Source organism: Lepisma saccharinum, chromosome 2 (assembly GCF_977018435.1).
Source record: "Lepisma saccharinum chromosome 2, izLepSacc3.1, whole genome shotgun sequence".
Taxonomy (NCBI): domain Eukaryota; kingdom Metazoa; phylum Arthropoda; class Insecta; order Zygentoma; family Lepismatidae; genus Lepisma; species Lepisma saccharinum.
Window position 1 is genome coordinate 112524354 of NC_139230.1, and position 20391 is coordinate 112544744.

General features: G+C 40.3%; 1 protein-coding gene across 1 annotated transcript in view; it reads right to left on the minus strand.

Annotated features, from left to right (window-relative positions):
* LOC145984117 (putative G-protein coupled receptor Mth-like 1) overlaps positions 1-15637 on the minus strand; it is a 75050-nt gene extending 59413 nt beyond the window's left edge. Inside the window, exon 1 of the mRNA XM_083117551.1 lies at positions 14312-15637. Within this exon, the coding sequence (XP_082973677.1) occupies positions 14312-15599 (1288 nt within the window). The 5' untranslated portion in view covers positions 15600-15637. The remainder of the gene's footprint in view (positions 1-14311) is intronic.
* Between the last annotated feature and the right edge of the window lie 4754 nt (positions 15638-20391).

Genomic DNA, 20391 nt, shown 5'->3' on the forward strand with positions numbered 1-20391 from the left:
TTAACTGATACACCCGCCCCTCATATCTTGGAAACTAGAGCTAATCGGAGATTTTCATGGTCGTTTTCGTGATCAGCACCCTAGAAAATATAAAGATTAGCTGCTTTCGTTCAAGATACATTTTCACTGTTGATTAGTGAATTTGCCCCTGTGGTGGTGCAATATCGTGTGAGAAAGTGCCGTTTTCAATCAATATAGCCTATTCGTAATCTAGTCGCACGTCTTTAACACTAGAACGGCGAAGGATCTGATAGCCCCTAGAACAGCGGAAAGGGGTCATTTTGACCCCTCATAACAAATGCATTTAAAATTCAAATTATTTTAGAATGAGAACATATTTTTAATTTATATTATTTTCTGTGATTTATGTATTATTATCCGTTTAGGTGGTTTATGATACATTTTCATTACAAATGAAAATTATAACAACAACTGAACATCCAGAATGAATGCGCAACGTTTCAAAACGAGAAACTGCTGCTTGATGCGACATGTTCGGAGATGTCCTTCCCGGTCCAAGAACACTACCTGCATGACGACATGTAAACTGTGACAAGTGGGAACATGCTAAAGACAGGTTGACACAGGAACCGCAACCTAACGCTGATATTGCAGCACGCACAAACGAAACTTTGCAGGGGTCAAATTGCCCCCTCCCGCTGTTCCAGGGGAATAACATGAAATTTCACAGAAATAAATTATATTTTGTAGATTTCAATATACCATCTTAAAAAGGAAAAAGGATTGTGAAAAGTCACAAAACTTCGAGGAAAAAATAAGACAAACAGAATAGTTATTAAAGAAACGGTGAAGGTAGGGGTCAGTTCTAGTGTTAAATGTGATCACGTCCAGTCAGATTACAAATTCTGCATAATTGTCACATGAGAACAGAGGAACGTAACTCCAAAAATGCGATTTTCAGCTTTGTTTAACCCTGCCTTGGTCACGCACGGACTCTCGTTCCCGGTGTGTGGTAACGTCGCCATTTATTAATGATTATTTTGTCAACACCTTCTCTCTGTCTAGCTGAGTTTTTCACGTTCTTCTTTTACACCACAACTCATTATTCAGTGTTAGACAGATCCTCGAGCCATTAGCGGGGGTTCATTGAAGCGCCCGGTCTCCGAGTCCGTGCACGACCATCGGCGTAACTAGTTTCTTCTGAAAATCCTGTTTGCCGTTCCGTGTCTTTTGGTTTATTTGTGTTGTAATTTCGATTAAACAGTGATATTTGTGCAATAACTGAACAAATGTAAAAAGCTTTGATTGATTTTGGTTTGATTTGTTGTTTTAAGTCCACTTTATGCACAGAAAGACTAATTGGGACTGGACCTACAGTTTAAAGTGGAATCCGAACCACTATGTGCCTCCACCGGGTAAATGTTGTAATGAGATGGACATAAAGCAAAAAGAACGGGTAAAACAGCTATTTCTGGAAATTTCGAGGGAAAATGACTCAACACATGGACAGTTTCATTCAGATGATCATTGAGATCCATCAGCGCAACATTTGCAAGAATACCGTGAAAAATGATAAAGATTTTCAAACACCAATTATTTTATTTGCAAAAGATACTAAAATACTAAACTTTTTAATTGTCTCCCCGGTGGCGAAGTGGTAACTTAATCGCATTGTAATCGGAATGTCCCGGGTTCGATACCCGGTGGAGGAACATAGTGGTTTTAGTCACTTTAAACTGTAGGTTCAGTCCCGAGTAGCTTTCCTGTGGATAGAATGGACTTAAAACAGAAAAAAACTCATTTTTCCAATTTTATGTTCGGACATGTAACATTGACATTTTTAACATGTGGATTATTAGTTATTTTTTCTGTGTATTTAATTTATTAACTAAAATGTACATTTCATAGTTTTATAGAATCTCAATTGTTTGTAAAAAAGATCTGATCGTAATAATTGAGGAATTGGCGTTTTAAACCATTAATTTAGCATATTTTTAAAAACCCGGTCTCTGCAACGTACCTTTTTCCACGCGACCCACGAAGGGTTAAATAAACTTTTGTGAAGTCAGATCGACATACTGTATCTCCATTTCTAATCGTTAGCGCAGTAAGGTGTGCCCAGGATTTTCGAAATTATAGTTCTTTAGTAGTCAGTGCTCATTTTACCACTTTTTCCTGCATTTGACGCTATTTTTTAGGTATACTGGGTCAAAGGGGAGTGGTATGTCCCCTCACCAACCCGCTTGGGCACGCCACTGAGTTACATATCTTCAATTTACTGGCTCTTTCTAAGAAATTCTATTTCTTCTGAATCCATCCAGCTGGTGCACTACATGCTCGCTCCTATTCCCTACGTCGTAGGGTGCTACTTCTCACACACTACTGATGGGCGCTGTTATGGCCTACTGATAAGGAGGACACGGCGAGCCGAGCAATCGACAAGGAAAGGGAAAATACTCCCGCAGTTCAGCTTTCTCCTAACGGAGCAGAGGGTTCCATGGAAGCATTTGCTGACGAAGCTCACGTGACCTTCCGAAAGCATGCTTGGGATGTCGTAATGGGAGCGGACGATCCACCGGAGACAATACGGAGATACATTGAACCCACAACCAGGCATCTGTATTTCCTCTGCTCTCTTGACCTCCTGCCCCCAGCTGACGCGTAAACAACAGGCTTCGTTTGGTTACCAAGTGGGGTGAGGCTGCTCACAAGTGCCAGACAGGCCCTAAACTGAACGGAAACTTCGCTATAAACTCAACCATTCACACGCGCACATACTGAGAGGTGGAGAGATGTGATGAAACGCCTTGCACGTGCACCCAGAAATAAATATTAGCTAACAGCAGTGACAAAATCGTGTCTTAAAAAAGCAAGCGATAACGGAGAACTAAGAATAATTAATGGGTTCTCTTTAAATGCTTCTCAGCAACGTTGCTTCCATCCAACAGCCAGATAGTACAGTATCACAAGTATCAATGGGGTGAAATTTTTATTAGTTCTATATCTTACTAAAAGTTTGTTTTTACTATTGTTGTTATTATTTGTATTACTTTTCAAACATATACATTTTGTATTTACACTTTTTATTATTATAATAATTTATAATTATGCTGATTAGGTACTTTATATGTGTGTTGGCGCAGCCGTTCCAAATCTCAGTAATTAGTGTAAAATAATTTATTATGTCTCTTTTTAGGTGCTTATATTCTCGGTATATTTATCATGCAACCTCTTCCTGTTCCCATCGTATTTGGATCGTTGTAGAAAAAACTGGCAGTTTCAAATTAACGGGTCGTTGGCAACAGACGCCAACTCCACATGAGATTGGGGAGGTCCGCTGTTTGCAACTGTCACTTGGAAGGGAGAGAGGCCTTTGGGTGACAGATCTCCTGAAATGGAACGGCATGGAGATTGGATCTCTCTCTTTCTCGTCATTCTCTTCCTTTATCTCTTTCTAGATGGGGAAAGAGTAAAACATATGGAGATCTCTCTGTCTCTCTCTCTCTCTCTCTCTCTCTCTCTCTCTCCCTAAAAGAAAGAAAAGATAGAGAGAAGCGTGTTAAGATTATCTTTCTTCTTCTTTGTCTCGCTATATATGGGGTGGACAGAGAGAGATGAGAGAGAAAGGGGAAAAGGGGCCTGCTTTTCTCTTTCTCTCTGAAATCTCTTCTTTCTTTATTCTTTCTTTGAACTGAAGAAGGAAATAGGAAGAGAAAGAAATCAACACAAGAAGAAAGAAATGGAGAAAACATGTCTTTCCTTCTCTCTCTCCTTTTTCAGACCCGACCTCCACTTCCTCATGCTCTTTGGGGGAGAGGAGGGATGTGTCTGGAGAGAGAGACAGAGCGAGAGATAGGGAAAGAATAATCTTCCTTTCTCTCTGCTTTTCTTCCCTCTCCCTGTATATTATCCCATGCTCAGGGAGGGAGGGAGAGAGAGAGAGAGATCTGCACCTCGTTTTTTCTTTCTACAGGAAGAGGAGAAAGAAAGGATGAGAGAAAGGAAGAAAATTAAAGAAGCGAGAGAGCGAAAGATGAAGTATTCACCCCGTTGTCTCTCTCTCTCTCTCTCTCTCTCGAAAGAAAGAGATAAAAAGGAGTTTTCTTCTTTTTCGTCTTCTTGAGAGAAAGAAGAAAACGTGTGTGTGTGTGTGTGTGTGTCTATCTCCTTTTACACGAGCGAGAGAGAGAGAGAGAGAAAGCTCTTCCTTCATTTTCCATCTTCCCTTCGCTCTCCCTTCCTGGAGAGAGGAGGAATTTAGCGAAGAGATAGAGAGAGGGAGGGGTCAACCGACCCTTCTTCCTCTTTTCCTGGGAATCTCTGTCCCACTTATATTTATCTTCCTATATTTTCTCTCTCTCGAACTTTCTGGGGGGCTTCAACTCCCCCTCCCCCTATTTCTTTCTCTATCTTATTTATTTCGCTTCTTGTTCCCTTTTCCTCTTCATCCTTCTCTTTCACTCCTCTTCGTTCTCTCTCTCTCTGTCTGGGAGAGAAAAGAGGGAGAGAGAGAAGGGAAAGAGCGAGAGAGAGGAAATAAATGGAGAGAGTGAAAAGAGGAAAAATGAAGAATGCTCTTAGCCTCTCTCTCTCTCTCTCTCTCTTTTAATCCTTCTCAAAGGGAGAAAATGAAAAAAGAGAAGCGAGAGAGAGAGAAAAAGGTCATGCCACACGGGAAAGGAAGATACTGAAAGAGGGAAGAAAGAAGAGAGTTAATAACGAAAAAACATACATTTTAGCACAATCATGTTACTTTGATGTCACACTTCTATTCGTAGGTACAGTTGCAATGAAAATAGAAAAACAAACCTAAACATTTTACAAAATGAGACAGTTTACCCTTGGCCTTAATAACTGCTTGGCATCTCATGTGCATAAAAGCGACCAACGTCTTGCAGGTGTCTGGGCTGATTCCCTCCCACCCTAAAGCGACGGCCCTCTTCAGGTGTTCTTTTGACTTGCCCTCATGTTTATCGACACGTTTCTTCAAAAGTGCCCATAAATGCTCAATCGGATTCAGATCTGAACTTGGAACTAGTGTTTTTCAACTGCTTTGGTACATTCAAAATTAACCAGTCACCGTTGAGTTGAGCAGTATGTTTGCTCTCGTTATCCTGCTGGAATGTGAACACACGTGGCAACCCCATTTGCTGGGCCCTTTTTTAATGTTATTCTACAGGATATTATTACAGACATGTTTGTTCATGATTCCACCAATGACTTGCATTTTTACAACTCCTTTAGTCGGCATACAGGCCCAGATCGTAATGGATCCTCCACCATGTTTTACCGTAGGCGTTGTATAGGCAACATTGTCCTGCGTATTTGCCTTCCTCCACACTCTGGTCGCACCATGTGATCCGTGAGGGTATACCGTATTTTGGTTTAATCGGACAAGATCACGTTGTCCAAAAACTTCTGGTCCTTATGTAAATGCTCATTAGCAAATCAGACTCTGTCGATACGTTTGCCCTGTACGAACAACGTTGGAGTAACTGTATATATCAAGGTACAAACTAGTGTTGCCCACGGGACGAGACGGGACAAGCTTTTAAAAATTCGAGACGAGACGAGATTGATCATGTGTCCCGAGACAAACGAATATTTTCGAGACGAGACAGCATTTCACAGCATTTCCACGAGACGAGACAGGCCAAAGTCTCGTCTCGTGGGCAACACTAGTACAAACTGAGAATTCCAGATTCTCAATCTCTCACATTTAGAGTATTGTGCTGATTGCTACAGAAAAGTAATGTTCAGGTACGCTTTCGTGTGTATATCAAATTACAGTTAATTAAAGTTACTAAATTTCAAGAATTACATTTTTTTATTATTTAACAACAGTAGCTGGACACAGTAATTTATCTCGCTATATCATTTCGCAGAAGCAATCCGTTGCGTCCTCTTAGTATTCCTATCTATCTACAAAGTATTTATATAATTATAATTACGTTGACTTAGTTGCAACCCAAGTTCACTTCCGTATGAAGATTCCTCTAGACCAGCGATTCTCAAACTTTTTTCTTATTGTACCCTTTAGTCGTAACTAAACATCTAATATACCCCCACCATAGGTTTCTCAGAAGTCTGAAACAATGCTATGAAATCTGCTCTACACACCTGCAGCAAAAATGTTGCCGTGTGGGTATTCTCTCTCGTCATTTCTTTTCCGAGCTGATCGCGTACCCCCTTCAAGTCGTTCATGTACCCCTGGGGGTATGCGTACCACAGTTTGAGAACCGATGCTCTAGACAAATCACAGCCGAGTACGGGGTGCACCGAACCTCAAGAAGGGATGTAAAAGTAACAGAGTGCACAATTCGCACCAGTTCTCAGTTAAAGTTAATTTTAAAAAAGTGTGGTGATAAGGTGGATAAAGTAGAACTTGGCTGGGTTATTTGATTTTGAATGACCGTAACTTTAAATTGTAAGTCGCACACATGGAAAATTTTCAAGTTCATGTAACACGCGCAACCAACCACAGCATCAATTTGCAACTCAAATAGCTTTATGTACCGGTATGTGAGATTTTTTTTTTCAAACGTTCCGCTGTGGGTACCGATGTATGAATCACGGATAAAGGGTAGAACATAGTTGCGGTACATACCATTTCGGTTAATTGTCCAGAAAAATTAAAGACATACATATGTAGGTCAGAAAACTAGGGAAATGTGTCATTTACGTAAGGAAAGTATTCTAGGAGAACTTGCTTCACTTCTAAATGGATGAAGAATTATCGTATCAAAAACTTGCAGTGCCGCGCTGATTTCATAGGTCACTAACTGGCAGTGATGTGCGTGTAGACAACGTAGACTACGTAACATAGGCGCAGACTCAATGGGGACTTGGGGGGCTCGAGCCCCCCAATATTAACGATGTGGGGGTAGAGCCCCCCCAAATAATTTTGCTTCTCTTGTAAAGTTTACTCTGAAATGTTCTAGACCATCAACTTTGGGGGGCTGAGACCCCTAAACCATCAACTTGGGGGGGGGGGGTTATGACCAGAGACAGCAAAACACATGACTTATTACTATATACTAAGTATGTAATTATGAGTATTGTTAAAAAGAGTTTCAAAAGACGATGTGCATGACCTAGGGTAGTGGATGGGGCTTCGGGCTACAAATGGCTCTTACATGACATTCAGAACAAGATCATTGATATGTTAGGGAGATCTGTTTTGAGCTCCGTGGTAGCAGATATTAAAAGTCGGGAATATTTTGCTATTATGGTTGACGAAACTTGTGACATATCCATCCGTGGACAATTAATATTCTGCATTCGAACTGTGAATGAAAATTTTATTATTTTTGAGGAATTCATGGGCTTTTATGAGATTCCGAACACTGAGGCCAAAACTTTAAAAAGGGAGAGAGTGAGTCATTCATTAATTTAATTTATTTCAGTGATCAGAGCCCCCAATAATTTTGACAAGTCTGCGCCCCTGCTACGTAATACATGTAGAAAATGTAGACTATGTAAACAACATGGCGGTAGGCATGACAAGTGTGAAAAATACCTTGCACTCTTCTTTGTCATGACAAACAATTTTCTACTAAGTGTCAAAAGAATGTATGAAATATTCTTTCAATTAAATGAATACTGTTGTCTCACGAGTGTCACGTGTTTGTCTACATTTTACTGTTTTCCAGCACTCGCTGCTTGGAAGAGAATGCTACAAGTTTCTGTTGTAAACAGAATTGTTTTCTGGGGAAAGGCACTTTTTTCAACAGTGTCATAAATTTTAGTATAGTTTACATTGTTTACGTAAACTATGTAAACTTGATTGCACCAAGACAACTCATCTATACGTTTAAAATCTATGGTACATCCAGTGGCATGCCCAGGATTTTCGAAAGGGAGGGTTATGTATACTTTTCTTAGTAGTCAGCCCTCATTTTCGTATATTTTCCTCCCTATGTCGTTCTTTTTTTTCTTAGGAATACTGGGTCAAAGGGGCGAGGGTTCCCGGGTTCGATACCCGGTGGATCGCACTTTAAAACTGTAGTTCCAGTCCCGATTACCCTTACTGTGCATAAAGTGGACTTAAAACACCAACTCAGACAATCAATCACTGTTAACTGGGTTGCAAGGTCGGAAATTTCAGTGACCCACAGGCGGCCGAACAAATTTTCTTGATGAAAACTGTACATTCTCGAATAATATGGAATTTAGAAACGTGCCTTTCTAGTCGTAACTAAACACCGCTCATTTCTAGTTGCATAACGGCTGCAAACACTGAAGGAAGGAGGTTCATGACAGAATTAAGAGTGCGGGCACTAGTCTTCGATAAACATCTTAGGATTTTCAGAGATGCAGGAAAATAAGGTGGAAAATCGCAGAACGGATGACTCGGGGAGAGGACTCGAAAACGACTTGGCTGGCGTCAGCCAAAGGTCCGGCAGAGAAGACCAGACTCCCTGGTTTGTTGGCATGTTTATGTCAATTCTCTGTGGCTCCTCTTTGTTGTCCTTCACACGTCTATGCTGTACTTATTTTCTCGCCACACGTGACCAAGAACATCAGGTGTGGCCGATCTCTGAGCTGCTGTTTTAATGCAAGGCTCGCCCAGTCAACTAGCGAATAACTTCATTCCAATCGGTGTACTATGTTCCGGGTTCACTTTTTTTAGAGTTTGAAAATTTCACCGCGACTTGAGGAGTAAATGGCAAGAAAGTCACTTTAGAACGGATATCAGTGGCGTGCCAGGATTTTCGAAAGGAGGAGGTTATGTATACTTTTTTTTTTTAGTAGTCAGCCCCCATTTTGCCATCTTTCCTGCAGTTTTATTCATTTTTTAGGAATACTGGGCCAAAGGGGGAGTTATGACCCCCCCCAGTAACTGCCCCTTAGGCACGCCACTGACCGACATAAATGTACCAAGAATAATTTTAAAATTTTATCTTTCATTTTAATGTGTTTTTGAGATATTTAGTATGTATGGCCGAAAGAGAAGTATCTGAAGCCTCGGCATGGTTTTACGGATACATTGTATTTTGTTACGTACGATTGTTGGTATTTTAGATACATAATACGTTCCCGTTCTTCTCATATCATACACAGAATAAACTTGAAATTACGACGCCTACACTCTTTGTGTAGCACGTCAACATCTCGGTAACAATAAAAAAAAATGATATGATGCCATATACTAATGAAAACTCGAGTAGTCTTTGGCAATGCTGTCTCAATTAAAGCTTTGATTGATTGAGTTGGTTTGTTTTAAGATCACTTTATGCACAGTAAGGCTAATCGGGACTGGACCTACAGTTTAAAGTGGGATCCGATGCGAACCACTATGTGTCTCCGCCGGGACCACTTGATTACAAGGCAACGACGACCACTGCACCATCGGGGAGGCCCTCGTAATTAAAGTCTATTAAAGTACCCAAATCTTCCTGCTGGATCCATAACTGTAGACAATTTAGAATCTATAAGTTAATGATAAACGGTGAATAAAGGTATGAGTTTCCCCAGGGGTGCCCACAGGGGGGTTTCATGACGCGCCTGCGTCATGGGAATTTTTTGGGGGGGACAAAATTTTATACCAATTATATATATCTTGACACAAAAATGGGGGAGATCGTTTCGTTTGATTGACTTGTTATTGATTTTTAGTTATGGTTATTATGTACAGTTTCTCTATACCTACCTGTGGGTGATCGCGGCGATGGGGTTGAAATGTAACACCACTTCTCAGTGGCGGCGAGGGGGGGGGCAGTTGCCCTCCCCACTTTTTGTCACTTTTGCTCCCGCACTATGCTAAACTTTATCTACCAAGGAAAAGTAAATTGTCTTTGCTCCGCCCCCCAGTTTTCACACCTTACCCTCCTAGTTTTGGAACCCAATCGCCACCACTGTCACCTCTTATGCCTTTACAATCGGTTTAGAAGAGGGGGGGACGTGCTGTTCGCAATAATACAAGGTTAGTCAAGCAGAAAAACAGTTAAGAATAAGGTTCAGTACACTAACAATAGCAGCGAGTCTGAGCAGTTTTGCACGTTTTATGTTCATGAAAGTGAGCCTAAAATACATAAAGTAAACATACATTGCTTAAATATGGTTCCGCAATTTTTTTCTGACCAAAATAATTTCAGTAAATAATTCGGCATAAGGGGCGGCGGGGCGAATGTTGTACCTTTTGGGGGGGGGAATGCGTCATAGGCCTTTGGGAGATGGACACCACTGAGTTTCCCTATCGATGGCCATTTGCGAGCATGTAAGTTAATTCGGCATTGCCCCCGGCTTATCATTGTTTGATTTGGTGTTTTAAGACCTACAGTTTAAAGTGGGATCCGAACCACTTGTGCCTCCACCGGGTATCGAACCCGGGACCTTTTCATTACAAGGCAACGACGCCCCTACTTATCATAGCAGACATCGTCTTACGATGTTTTACTGGCAACCCACATGTTAAAAAAAAAAAAAAAAAACTAATAATGAGGGAGCTTTCAGACCGAGGTGACAGGCGACAAGTGTCACTTAGAAACCAACCTTCAGAAATAAATGCAACCTTTCGTACCGAAGTGAAGTTGCACGTATCGTTTATTGCTTGTGTGTTGTTCGGGCTGGACCGTTTAATCAACATCGTGCATCGTGTCGCCTCGGTCTGTTGGTAGCGTATACGCAGTGAATGCTTTTGCGAATTGTGTCTTCGTTGATCACATCTGTTTTGCAAATCCATTTTTTCCATATAACTGGCACTATCTGTTGAACTTATAGATCACATTACGGGGCCCCTGCTCCCCCCCCCCCGCATTGCGGAGATGCGTAGAGCGACCGCTACGCCACTGAAACGCAATGAATAAAGATACAGGCAGGATATTTCGAAAGGACGTGGTGAGGACCCCAACATGATGACCCTGTCACTACCCGTGTCATTTACGGTACGTTTTGGTCATGCTTTGACCTTCGATGCGTCATTCTGAAACTAATTTTATGTTTATTATTTATCTACGAATTCTAATCAGGGGAGATATGACAGGCCACCTCGACTTTCGAACGCGTTGAATGCCTGACTCGCAACATTCCACAGAATGTTCTGGATTCGAGTTCAGACTGTTCCTTCACGTTCATCGGTCTCGTGTTAGGGTATTCATCTTCATCGTTGCGAATACCCTAATGTTGTAGACAAACTACATAAAAGTATATTGCAAAAAACGAATTCAAAATATCCGAAAAGCTCTCTACAGGAGTAACTCGTAACTTAACGTGAATTATATGCTCGTCATCTGTCAATTAACTTTCGACTTTGCGCAATCTCCTTGACAGAATCGTGGTTCACGTCAGGCCCGTACCCAGGATTTTTTAGGGGGGCCAAGCCCGAAACCTTTGTTATATTTTATATATATATAAAATTGTCATGAAATATATGTCAATTATTAAATAATTAATTAATACAATTTATTTATTTATTTATTATTTATTTATATATATATTTATAAACATAATAAACAAATTAATTTGCTACATTTATAAACTAGCAAATTAGTTCCTTTAACGACTGGTTCAAAATGTCAAGAAATTATAAGATAGGTGAAACGTTTTTAATAAGTGTTAGATATCATTTAATTATTGCTTTTTATTAAAAATGATAATTAAATTTTCATACTTCTATTGTGTTATGTTTTTATAATCGAGTAAATCTATTAATGGTTTCTCGAAAGGAAATATTTCCTTATCAGAGTTGTAGCTAGAGATTTCAGAGCCCAGGACGAGAATGATTTTCACACTCCTTGCACCGAATTTGCACCCCCCCCCTTCCTACCTAGATGTAGCTGGCATACTTAGACATTGTAGACACTTTATGTACTTACTCTTTTCCGTTGAATCCTATGAAAAGAAAACTTGGCATTCAAGAAATGTGGCTAATAAAAGGACAGTCGGTTGTGCATCCTACGCCATCTTCATTGAAGCAGTGTGTGTGATTGTTCACAGCTGCAAAATCGATTGCAAATTAAAGATAACTAGGTGGGAGGACAAAAGATAAGAAACTTTAAGAAGACATTAGTTTCCTATTAAATTAACATGTAAGTGCTATGTTTTATTCCCGACGAAAGGAGGTGAGAAATTAGACCGTCATTTCTATGTTCTAGGGGGGTGACAATGACAACTACCTTCGCAGCTACGGCTCCATTTCTTACTAGTCCAATTTGATATATTTTTATCAAGACTGTAGAAGTACGTTTTTACCCTATGCTGTTACCAGCCCGAGAGAGAGAGAGAGAGAGAGAGAGAATGTGACCACCAACGCTATGGAATTATCCTTATAATGAAGTACATGTCTGAATGTGAATTAACCACAAAAAGAGGACATTTCCTCATCAAAACTGCAGTTCCAAAGAAGTCAAAACAGGGAGTAAATATGGTGAACTGTGCCGGCCAAATTGGAACATTTAGTAGCTTCGCATAAATGGTTGTAAAACTAAAATTACTAAACATAGTAGACTGCACACTTCTGGAGTCTGCCTCTCTCCAGAGACAACCCATTCATTTATACAGGAAGAAACTCTAAATTCTTGCAAAACCTTAAAAATTATCCATGTTATTTTTGTAGGTTTGCATCAAAATATTTTATGGCTCGAGGGGGGGCAATGGCCCCTGCCCCCTCCAAGTTCACGTAACATATTCGACTTGCAATTAGCTGTTCCTGGATTCCAGTCCTAGTGGTTCGCATGTCGGTTTAAACCAGTGCTTGAAGTGGAAAATGTTGGTGAGGGGATGTTGGATCGATTCTTGGAGTAAGCTGGAGGATGCTCCAAAAAAATTTGCTAGCTGAAGGGAAAGGGGGGGACCATCCTCCCGCAGCCCCTCTCATTTGGAACACTGGTTTAAACCAATGGCGTGCCCAAGGGTGGGTTGGTGAGGGTCATATCATCCTCCCCCTCCCCGTTTGGCCCAGTATTCATAAAAACAACAACTTCAAAGACAGTAAGGGCTGTCAACTATTAAAAAAAGTATGCGTAACCCGCTCCTTCCTAAAATTATTGGCACGTCATTGGTTTAAATTACAAGTCAGTCTGGTCTCGAATAGCCTATCCGAGCATAAACAATTTGTTCCATCGGTCTCTCAACAGCCCACATGTAATATACCACCTTAAGCTGCAGGCCTGATTTTGTAAGATATTTGTTCCTATTCCTACCACAAAAGACTTAACACTGTTTTTGAAGTTTTGGAAATATAGCTCGACGATTGCTTCAAGTACGGACAGATTCCAGTTTTATTTTTCAAAAAAATATTATTGTTAACTTATTTATTTATTTATTATTATTATTGCTTATTTACGTTGCTTTTCTACCTTAGCTTAAGAGCATCAAACCCAAAACCTTCGTTGACGATTTCGCGAGTTGAACACGTAAGCAGCAGTAGAGGGGTTAAAAAAAAATATCCTTTGCAGATTGTTTGATGACAACGTTGTGACGTTTCCCTGAAACGAGTTCTGATCACGCATTTTCATTATATTCGCGAGAATCTGCTTCCTTGATGGTGGAATTCACGCACAGTCTAATGTGCAAGTCCAGGACTCAGAATTACATTCTTCGCTTTTTCTGAGGCAAGGAATATGGGCATTGCCATCAGGGGTTGGGGGGTTTGTGGGGGTCATAACCCTCCCCTTTGGCTCAGTATTCCTGAAGAAAAAAAATAGAACGCCAAAGGCAGGTAAAGGTGGCAAAATGAGGCTCACTACTAAAAGTATACGTAACTTCCTTCCCATTTCGAAAATCCTGGACACGCAACTAACTGCCATTATCCCCTCCTAATTTTAAGAAATCGGTTTCATCATTTATCATGCAACTCTACAATATCTGTAGACATTGTGGAGCTTGGGCAACCACAAAAATCATAATTAATATTGCCTTCACACCACAAAAGCGATATTGCCCACACAATAGACACCGATAAATAATCCTTCCAGGTAATCTGCTTATATATATATATATATATATATATATATAACTACGCATGGGGGAGGGGGGTAGGTATACTTATCTTAGTAGTCAGAAGTAGGGTTGAACTCCACCAACCCCTTGGGCACGCCACTGGAACTACGCATATCGACGGCTTCCCCAAACTCACAATGTATTCGGGGACTACTGACAAGATAGAAACAAAGTTGGATGGCCCACCCTGGCAACATCCAAATATCACACAGAAATTACATATTTTGGCTGAAAGAGTATTTATTTATCTGGATTTTCTTGTTTTCCCAGGGGGAGGGGGCGGGCTATTCGACAGAAAAGGACGTTTGCCACCCCCTGACGCCGTCACTGCACCTGCTGATCTAAAGCTTCAACATCATCACAATTCTAAGCACACGAAGGAAAATATAGAAATGATATTAGCACTTACCTATTGTTATGCAAAAGCTGTAGGGGAGTGAGCTTCCTCCAAGCTGGTTGATCGTGAGCAGGATGTAACCAAAAAGTAAGCTGATGATGTGATTTGTCTGGCAGCGTCCATGGAGGAGACGAGATTTTGGAAGTAGACACCCAGAAATCAGAGTAGCGATCAAAAACAAAACTGAGATAATCAAGCTTGCCGGGTACCAAGTAAATCGCCAATCTGTCGTTATTTCTTCAATTAAAACTGGCGCGCAGGAAAGCGCCAATAGTTCTCCACTGTAGTCCAGTACCGTTTCTAAACAGAAATTGCCCGGGGCATAGATATTTGGGCCAACTATTAAAGAACCATTCGGGGAAAGTGATTCGGGCTGATGGATAATAAAAACTTCACTTTCTTCACATCTTGGGAAGCCAGGGATCGTCCGAACGGAGAAACCATCCGTCAGATTATCAACGGACCATGGACTGTCTGTTAACATGCACGTAGACATCGTGCTGTTGTACGATGCACCGTTCCCACAGCATTTTTTGACGCAAACCTTAGATTCACAAATATCTTCACGGAGACACACTAACGCTATGCGGACGTGTTGGGGACCTTGACCCCAAAACGCTGCATCAACACAGTACTCGTCCGCTGTCAGCAGGGTCGAGCCGGCCAGTTCCACCCACAGGGAACCGTTGTCAAAAAGTACAAAACTGGGTATCGACAGGTCCTTAAATGATAAAAGAGTAAAGTTCGTGCAATTCGGAAGCTGATACGATACACTGAAACGTTTGACATTGGTTGGAATAAAACTTCTGGTGCCAGGCGAGTAGATGAGCGGTGTATATTCCACTTTCACTTTGACATCAGCGCAAGCAGCTAAAATGAGATCAAAATATTGTCCTTTGGGGCAGCATTTGTGCAGAGGTGGTTTGTCGAAAATGTCACGAACTCGCAATTCACGTTTCTCAATGCGCGCCTTGTCCTTCATGCACATGTAAATCATGCTACTCTCACCATCTAGTTCAGCACAGTAATATTGTTCGGAGTCCTCCGACATGTCGATGTAAAGTGCACCATCTTTCACGACTTCCCAGTAGTTGTTGTCCGATGGACACCGTGGAAACCCGTAGGGGTAAGAGCAAGGAGGCATGAATCGAGCGATGTCATAGTTAAATTTCTGTCGCCACACACACATGCCGCTCGAATCTCCTGATTCGTCATCGGAACAGCACTTGTAAAAGCACACATCGGCAGTGGTCAGGCACCACATCAACGCGAGACACAAGGCAATCATCTTGCACGCCATGACCGCAGCACACAGAAGTGACACCAATTGCACCCTCCGCCGCGCGAAACGGACTAACGGAGACACAAGCAGGGCAATCTGTGCAGCGCACCATGTGCCCGCCTTGCGCAGCTTTGCCAAGCATTGAGGGGTATAAACAACGAACCACCCCTCCTTTCTCCCTTTCAGAACCGCTACGCAGTGTTGCCATATGAAGGAAAATTTCCCTTTTGGAGGGAAGTTTGGACAGAATGAAGAGAAATTCGTTGAAAAATATCCCAATTTCAGGGAGATACGAAGACATCAGACTCAACATATCTGTGTTCGGAAAGTTACTTTCAAGAAATAACTGAGTTACAGTGACGGTTGCTTGGATAAAAAAAGTAACTGAATTAGTTACTCATTTTAAAAAGTAACTCAGTTACAGTTACTGGTACTTAAAATTTTAAGTTACTTTAACAATTACATTCTACTGGAAACTTTCTTGCAAATAATTACATAATGCAATTAATGAACATTATTTGGAATAAAATAAATATATGAAAACTTACATGAGTTTAGATTGATTGATTGATTTGGTTTATTTTACTTCGCTATTCTGCCACTTTTGGATAATCGCGAAGGCGAGGATGAGGATTGATATGATGAAATTGATGAAGGGATAATCACCCATGCCCAGGCCGGGATTCCAATCCATAGGCGTGCGCACGGGGGGGGGGACAAGGGGTGCCCCCTTTAACATGGACGTCCGCAGATTTTTTCCACAGAGGGACAAGCAAGGTATTTTTTTTCAAGGTGCGTATTACCTCGATAATAGTGTTGCCCCAAAAAGCACCACTTAAAATTGAAACTGTCGCATTTATGTAAATTACTGTGGCTTAAAACAAATTATACGTGTGAAATATATATATATTTATGTTCACATTCGATTTCTAAGGGGGGTGGCCATTCTTGCCCCTCTTTCAGACGTCCAGGTTCCTACATTATTATACTTTCACCTAGAAATTTAGTGCAGAGGAATGTTATCGCCGTTATTAAACGATATTAAACTCTTAAAGAAAGATTATGTATTTTCAAACCTATTAAAATTAAAAGCAACTTCGGGGGAAAAGGGTGCAGTGGTGTAACCACACTGGGGCAGTGGGCATTACTCCTCCCCAACCTTAGACGGAAATCAAGGGTGCAAGGGGGACAAACATTGAGGTAAAAGAAACCAAGACTAGTAGAATCTAAGAGTAGTACAAACAGGCCCGTAGCCAGGAATTCTTATTAGGGGGGGCAAAGTCAATCCTAGAGGGGGCAAATTTTTAATATATTGTGTTGCATTGGCAGATATAGCAGGGTACAGACGGGCACTTGTCCCCCTCCTCCAAAAGTGATATGTAACAGGAAAGGGATGATATCTTCCAAAAGTGATATGTAACAGGAAAGGGATGATATCTTGAAACTCCAATGAACAAAAAAAGTTCGAGCAACATCAAATAACAATATTTCGATAATGACTTTCCGGAATACCAAAGAATACAAAGCTAAAGTTTAACATAAATAGCGACTGTATCTACTTTATATTTACAGGTCGAAAAGGTTAATAGACGATTAATATGTAACAACACTTTTGGGCTTCTCTGCAGAACTGATTAAGAAAGACCTTTATAAATCGTGATTCATAATGTTTCCCTCTAGTTTCCAATATGCAAGATTTTTACGCACAAAGGAATCTAACGGAAATCCAACACCACCATTGTGTTGTGTTATGCAAGAAAAATCGAATTAATTAAATAATAATGATTACATTACATCTACACTTTGATGAATTGTGTAAAAATTTGTAATACATTTTTTGTATTACAAGAGGTTAAGGTACGTATCTCCGAGCAGCTTGTTGTAATATAAGCAGAAATGGGGGTAAGTTTCGAATAAGTGGAGGTTTACGGATTTCAGCTGCGTGTCGGCAGTAGCATGCATGTAATACTGGAAAATTTCTCATACCATACGACATACTGTGCACGCTGTTGTGACGTGATCACCACCTTTCTATGCACATTAGTCCCGCCATGTGGCTGAATTCGAAACTTACATCCCTTCTGCTTATATTACAACAAGTAGCTCGGAGATACGTACATTAACCTCTTGTGTATAAAGGTTTACTTTTCTGACATCTCAAACGGATCACCCGGTATTTTTCCAACATGTTCAATTTCATATTAGCTAATAATGGAAAACAAGCACACAAACTGTATTTTTGAAAGACAGAATATGCATGATGAACTTACTTTTTTTGTACATATGACACGTATAACTTTCATGTACAACATTTGTATTTTACACATATGCAACATGGAGCGACGTAAAATAAGAAAATGCATATGCAACATGTTAATGCTAAATTGTGTACGTATTAAAAGTTTCTTTAATATATATATTATTTAAATACATTACATGATCAATTCATACGCCAAATTGTCTCTCAAATGTGCGTGCTCCTTTTCCTCAAAATAATTGTTCGTGCATTTAAGCAGCAACAATCTGAAGTATATATTTGGCCTTACTTCTCTCTCTGGTAATTTAGAATGCATTACAGAGAAGAATCATATTGGATCGAAGCGAGCAGGAAAATCTTTAGATCCACATATTTGCAAACTGAAAACAATATTGATTTAATAGGGCGCAAATAATTTCACAGGGTGCCATGGCATTCTCTTTAACATTTTTTTTTATCAATTATATCGTTTTGGCTCCCAGGGCTTTAGACTATAAGAATAGCAGAATCCATACTTGCGAGCGAAGCGAGCAAGAAAATTTTACGAAATGTACTTTTATTTGTATAAAATTTGAAAGCGAGGGGGCAATTGCCCCTCTGTGTCCCCTGCAACTGCCCTTGGCCGTCTGGAAGAAAAATTCAAGAAAATCTTGAAAACTAATTACATCTTGAGTATCAATTTGTACTGCTATTCTTAGATTCTGCTAGTCATGTTTCTTTACTTCAATGTTTGCCCCCCCCCTAGATTGGACTTCCGACCAAAACTGGGGCGGATAATGCCCCCACCCCCTGCAGTGGTTGCAGCACTGTTTGTGAGTGTTTTTTCATCAATTTCACGTCATCACTCATTGTCACGATTAGCTCGAAGTGGCAGAAAGGCAACGGTAAGTAACAAAAATCAAATATCCACTCCCTCTCTCTACCACATGAATCACTATTACCAATAGGCAGACTTCGGAAACTAAAGATTAAGCAGTTCAAACTTCATAGCAACACATCCAAGAAAAACATCCAAACACATTAGGCACCTTTCATACAAGACTTCTCAAAATGTCACAACTGTTCTAGATACTAAAAATTACGAAATCATTTCCGGAAGTCTGAATCAGGAAGAGATTTTCTCCCTCTAATCCTAGTACGACATTATTCGGAATCCCACATACCTTAATAAATCACAAAATCAATAAGTGTTTTTGTTATGTTGCTAGAGTAATAGAGGATATAATTGTAAAGATTAGTGAGTATTCCAGGTAGGAATATGTTCTGTATTTTTCACAGGGGGGCAAAGCAGGCTCTCAGGGGGGGCAGTTGCCCCCCCCTCTAGCTACGGACCTGAGGATACTCAATATGGAATTAGCTTTCGCGTCTTTCTTGCATTATTTCTTCCAGACGGACAAGAGCACCTGAAAGGTGACACAAAGGGGCAATTGCTGATCCTGTGCGCTATAGGGCCAACCGCGCCTGGCATAACATCTATCGTTGCTTTGTTATTCACAAATGATATCCGGGAGATATTTCTGCCGCACCCTAACTTGTAATTCTTACGCTGTTCAAGCATGGTATTGGCATTGACGAAAATTGAGTATAACAAATGCTAAACAATTATATTTTGATAAATTACTTTTATTACTTGGTAAGTCTTTTGGGGGGAAGGGGTCCGGACACCCTGGACCCCCACAAAAACGTCCTTGATACCTAGGTATAATGTGAAGCCATGAGAAATATTCTCTTTTAGAACAACACACACGAATGTCCTGTTATTTAATGCAAAATATGCATAAATATTTTTCATTGTTTTTTGTTAGAATTTAAGTTTAAAAAAAAAACAAAAAAAACAGATTTTAAAATCAGATAACAATTCTGAAACATATAAGGCTAAGCTCTGGACCTCATTCTGGGCTTATTTGGATTTCACGGAACAGAAAATCAGGAGTGAGGGGGATCTTGAGCCACCCCAACCAGGAATAATCATCTCCCACCCACTGGATATAGAAACTACATTATATAGAGTTCCACTTCAGTTCCGTTCTTTCTAATTTTAAAAGTCCCATAGCTACGCATAAAAATATCTTTAAACAATTTATGGCAGGTGTGTACCATATCCAATGCCTTTTAGAAGCCATGTATTTGGTATTTTCTCAGACATCTATAGGGTGTTGTATTAAAAAAGAAAAAAATGAGTTCAGATGGTTCCCAATCAACTCGTAAGAAGTCTAACTTTGAAATATTTGTGAAAAATATGACAAATCATTCATTTGTAATATAACTAGCTGTACCTAATGACACTCTTCAAGTACTGAAAGTAATATCATTCGGTTAATTTACAAAACCGAAATCCTTCAGCTCTCAGAAGTAGCAAGGAAAGCCATACCCTCAAAAGTTTATTCTTTCTTTTCAATTTTTGGTGGACAATGTGAAGAGCCGGCCAAGATTTATTTTCGTATGCAGTGGTATTAAATGCAGATACATGCGTGTGTTTTAGGATGAAATGTCAATTTCTCGTTTATGTGAAAATGTAAACTTTAATGTAAGCAGAAGCATGTGCGCGTCACA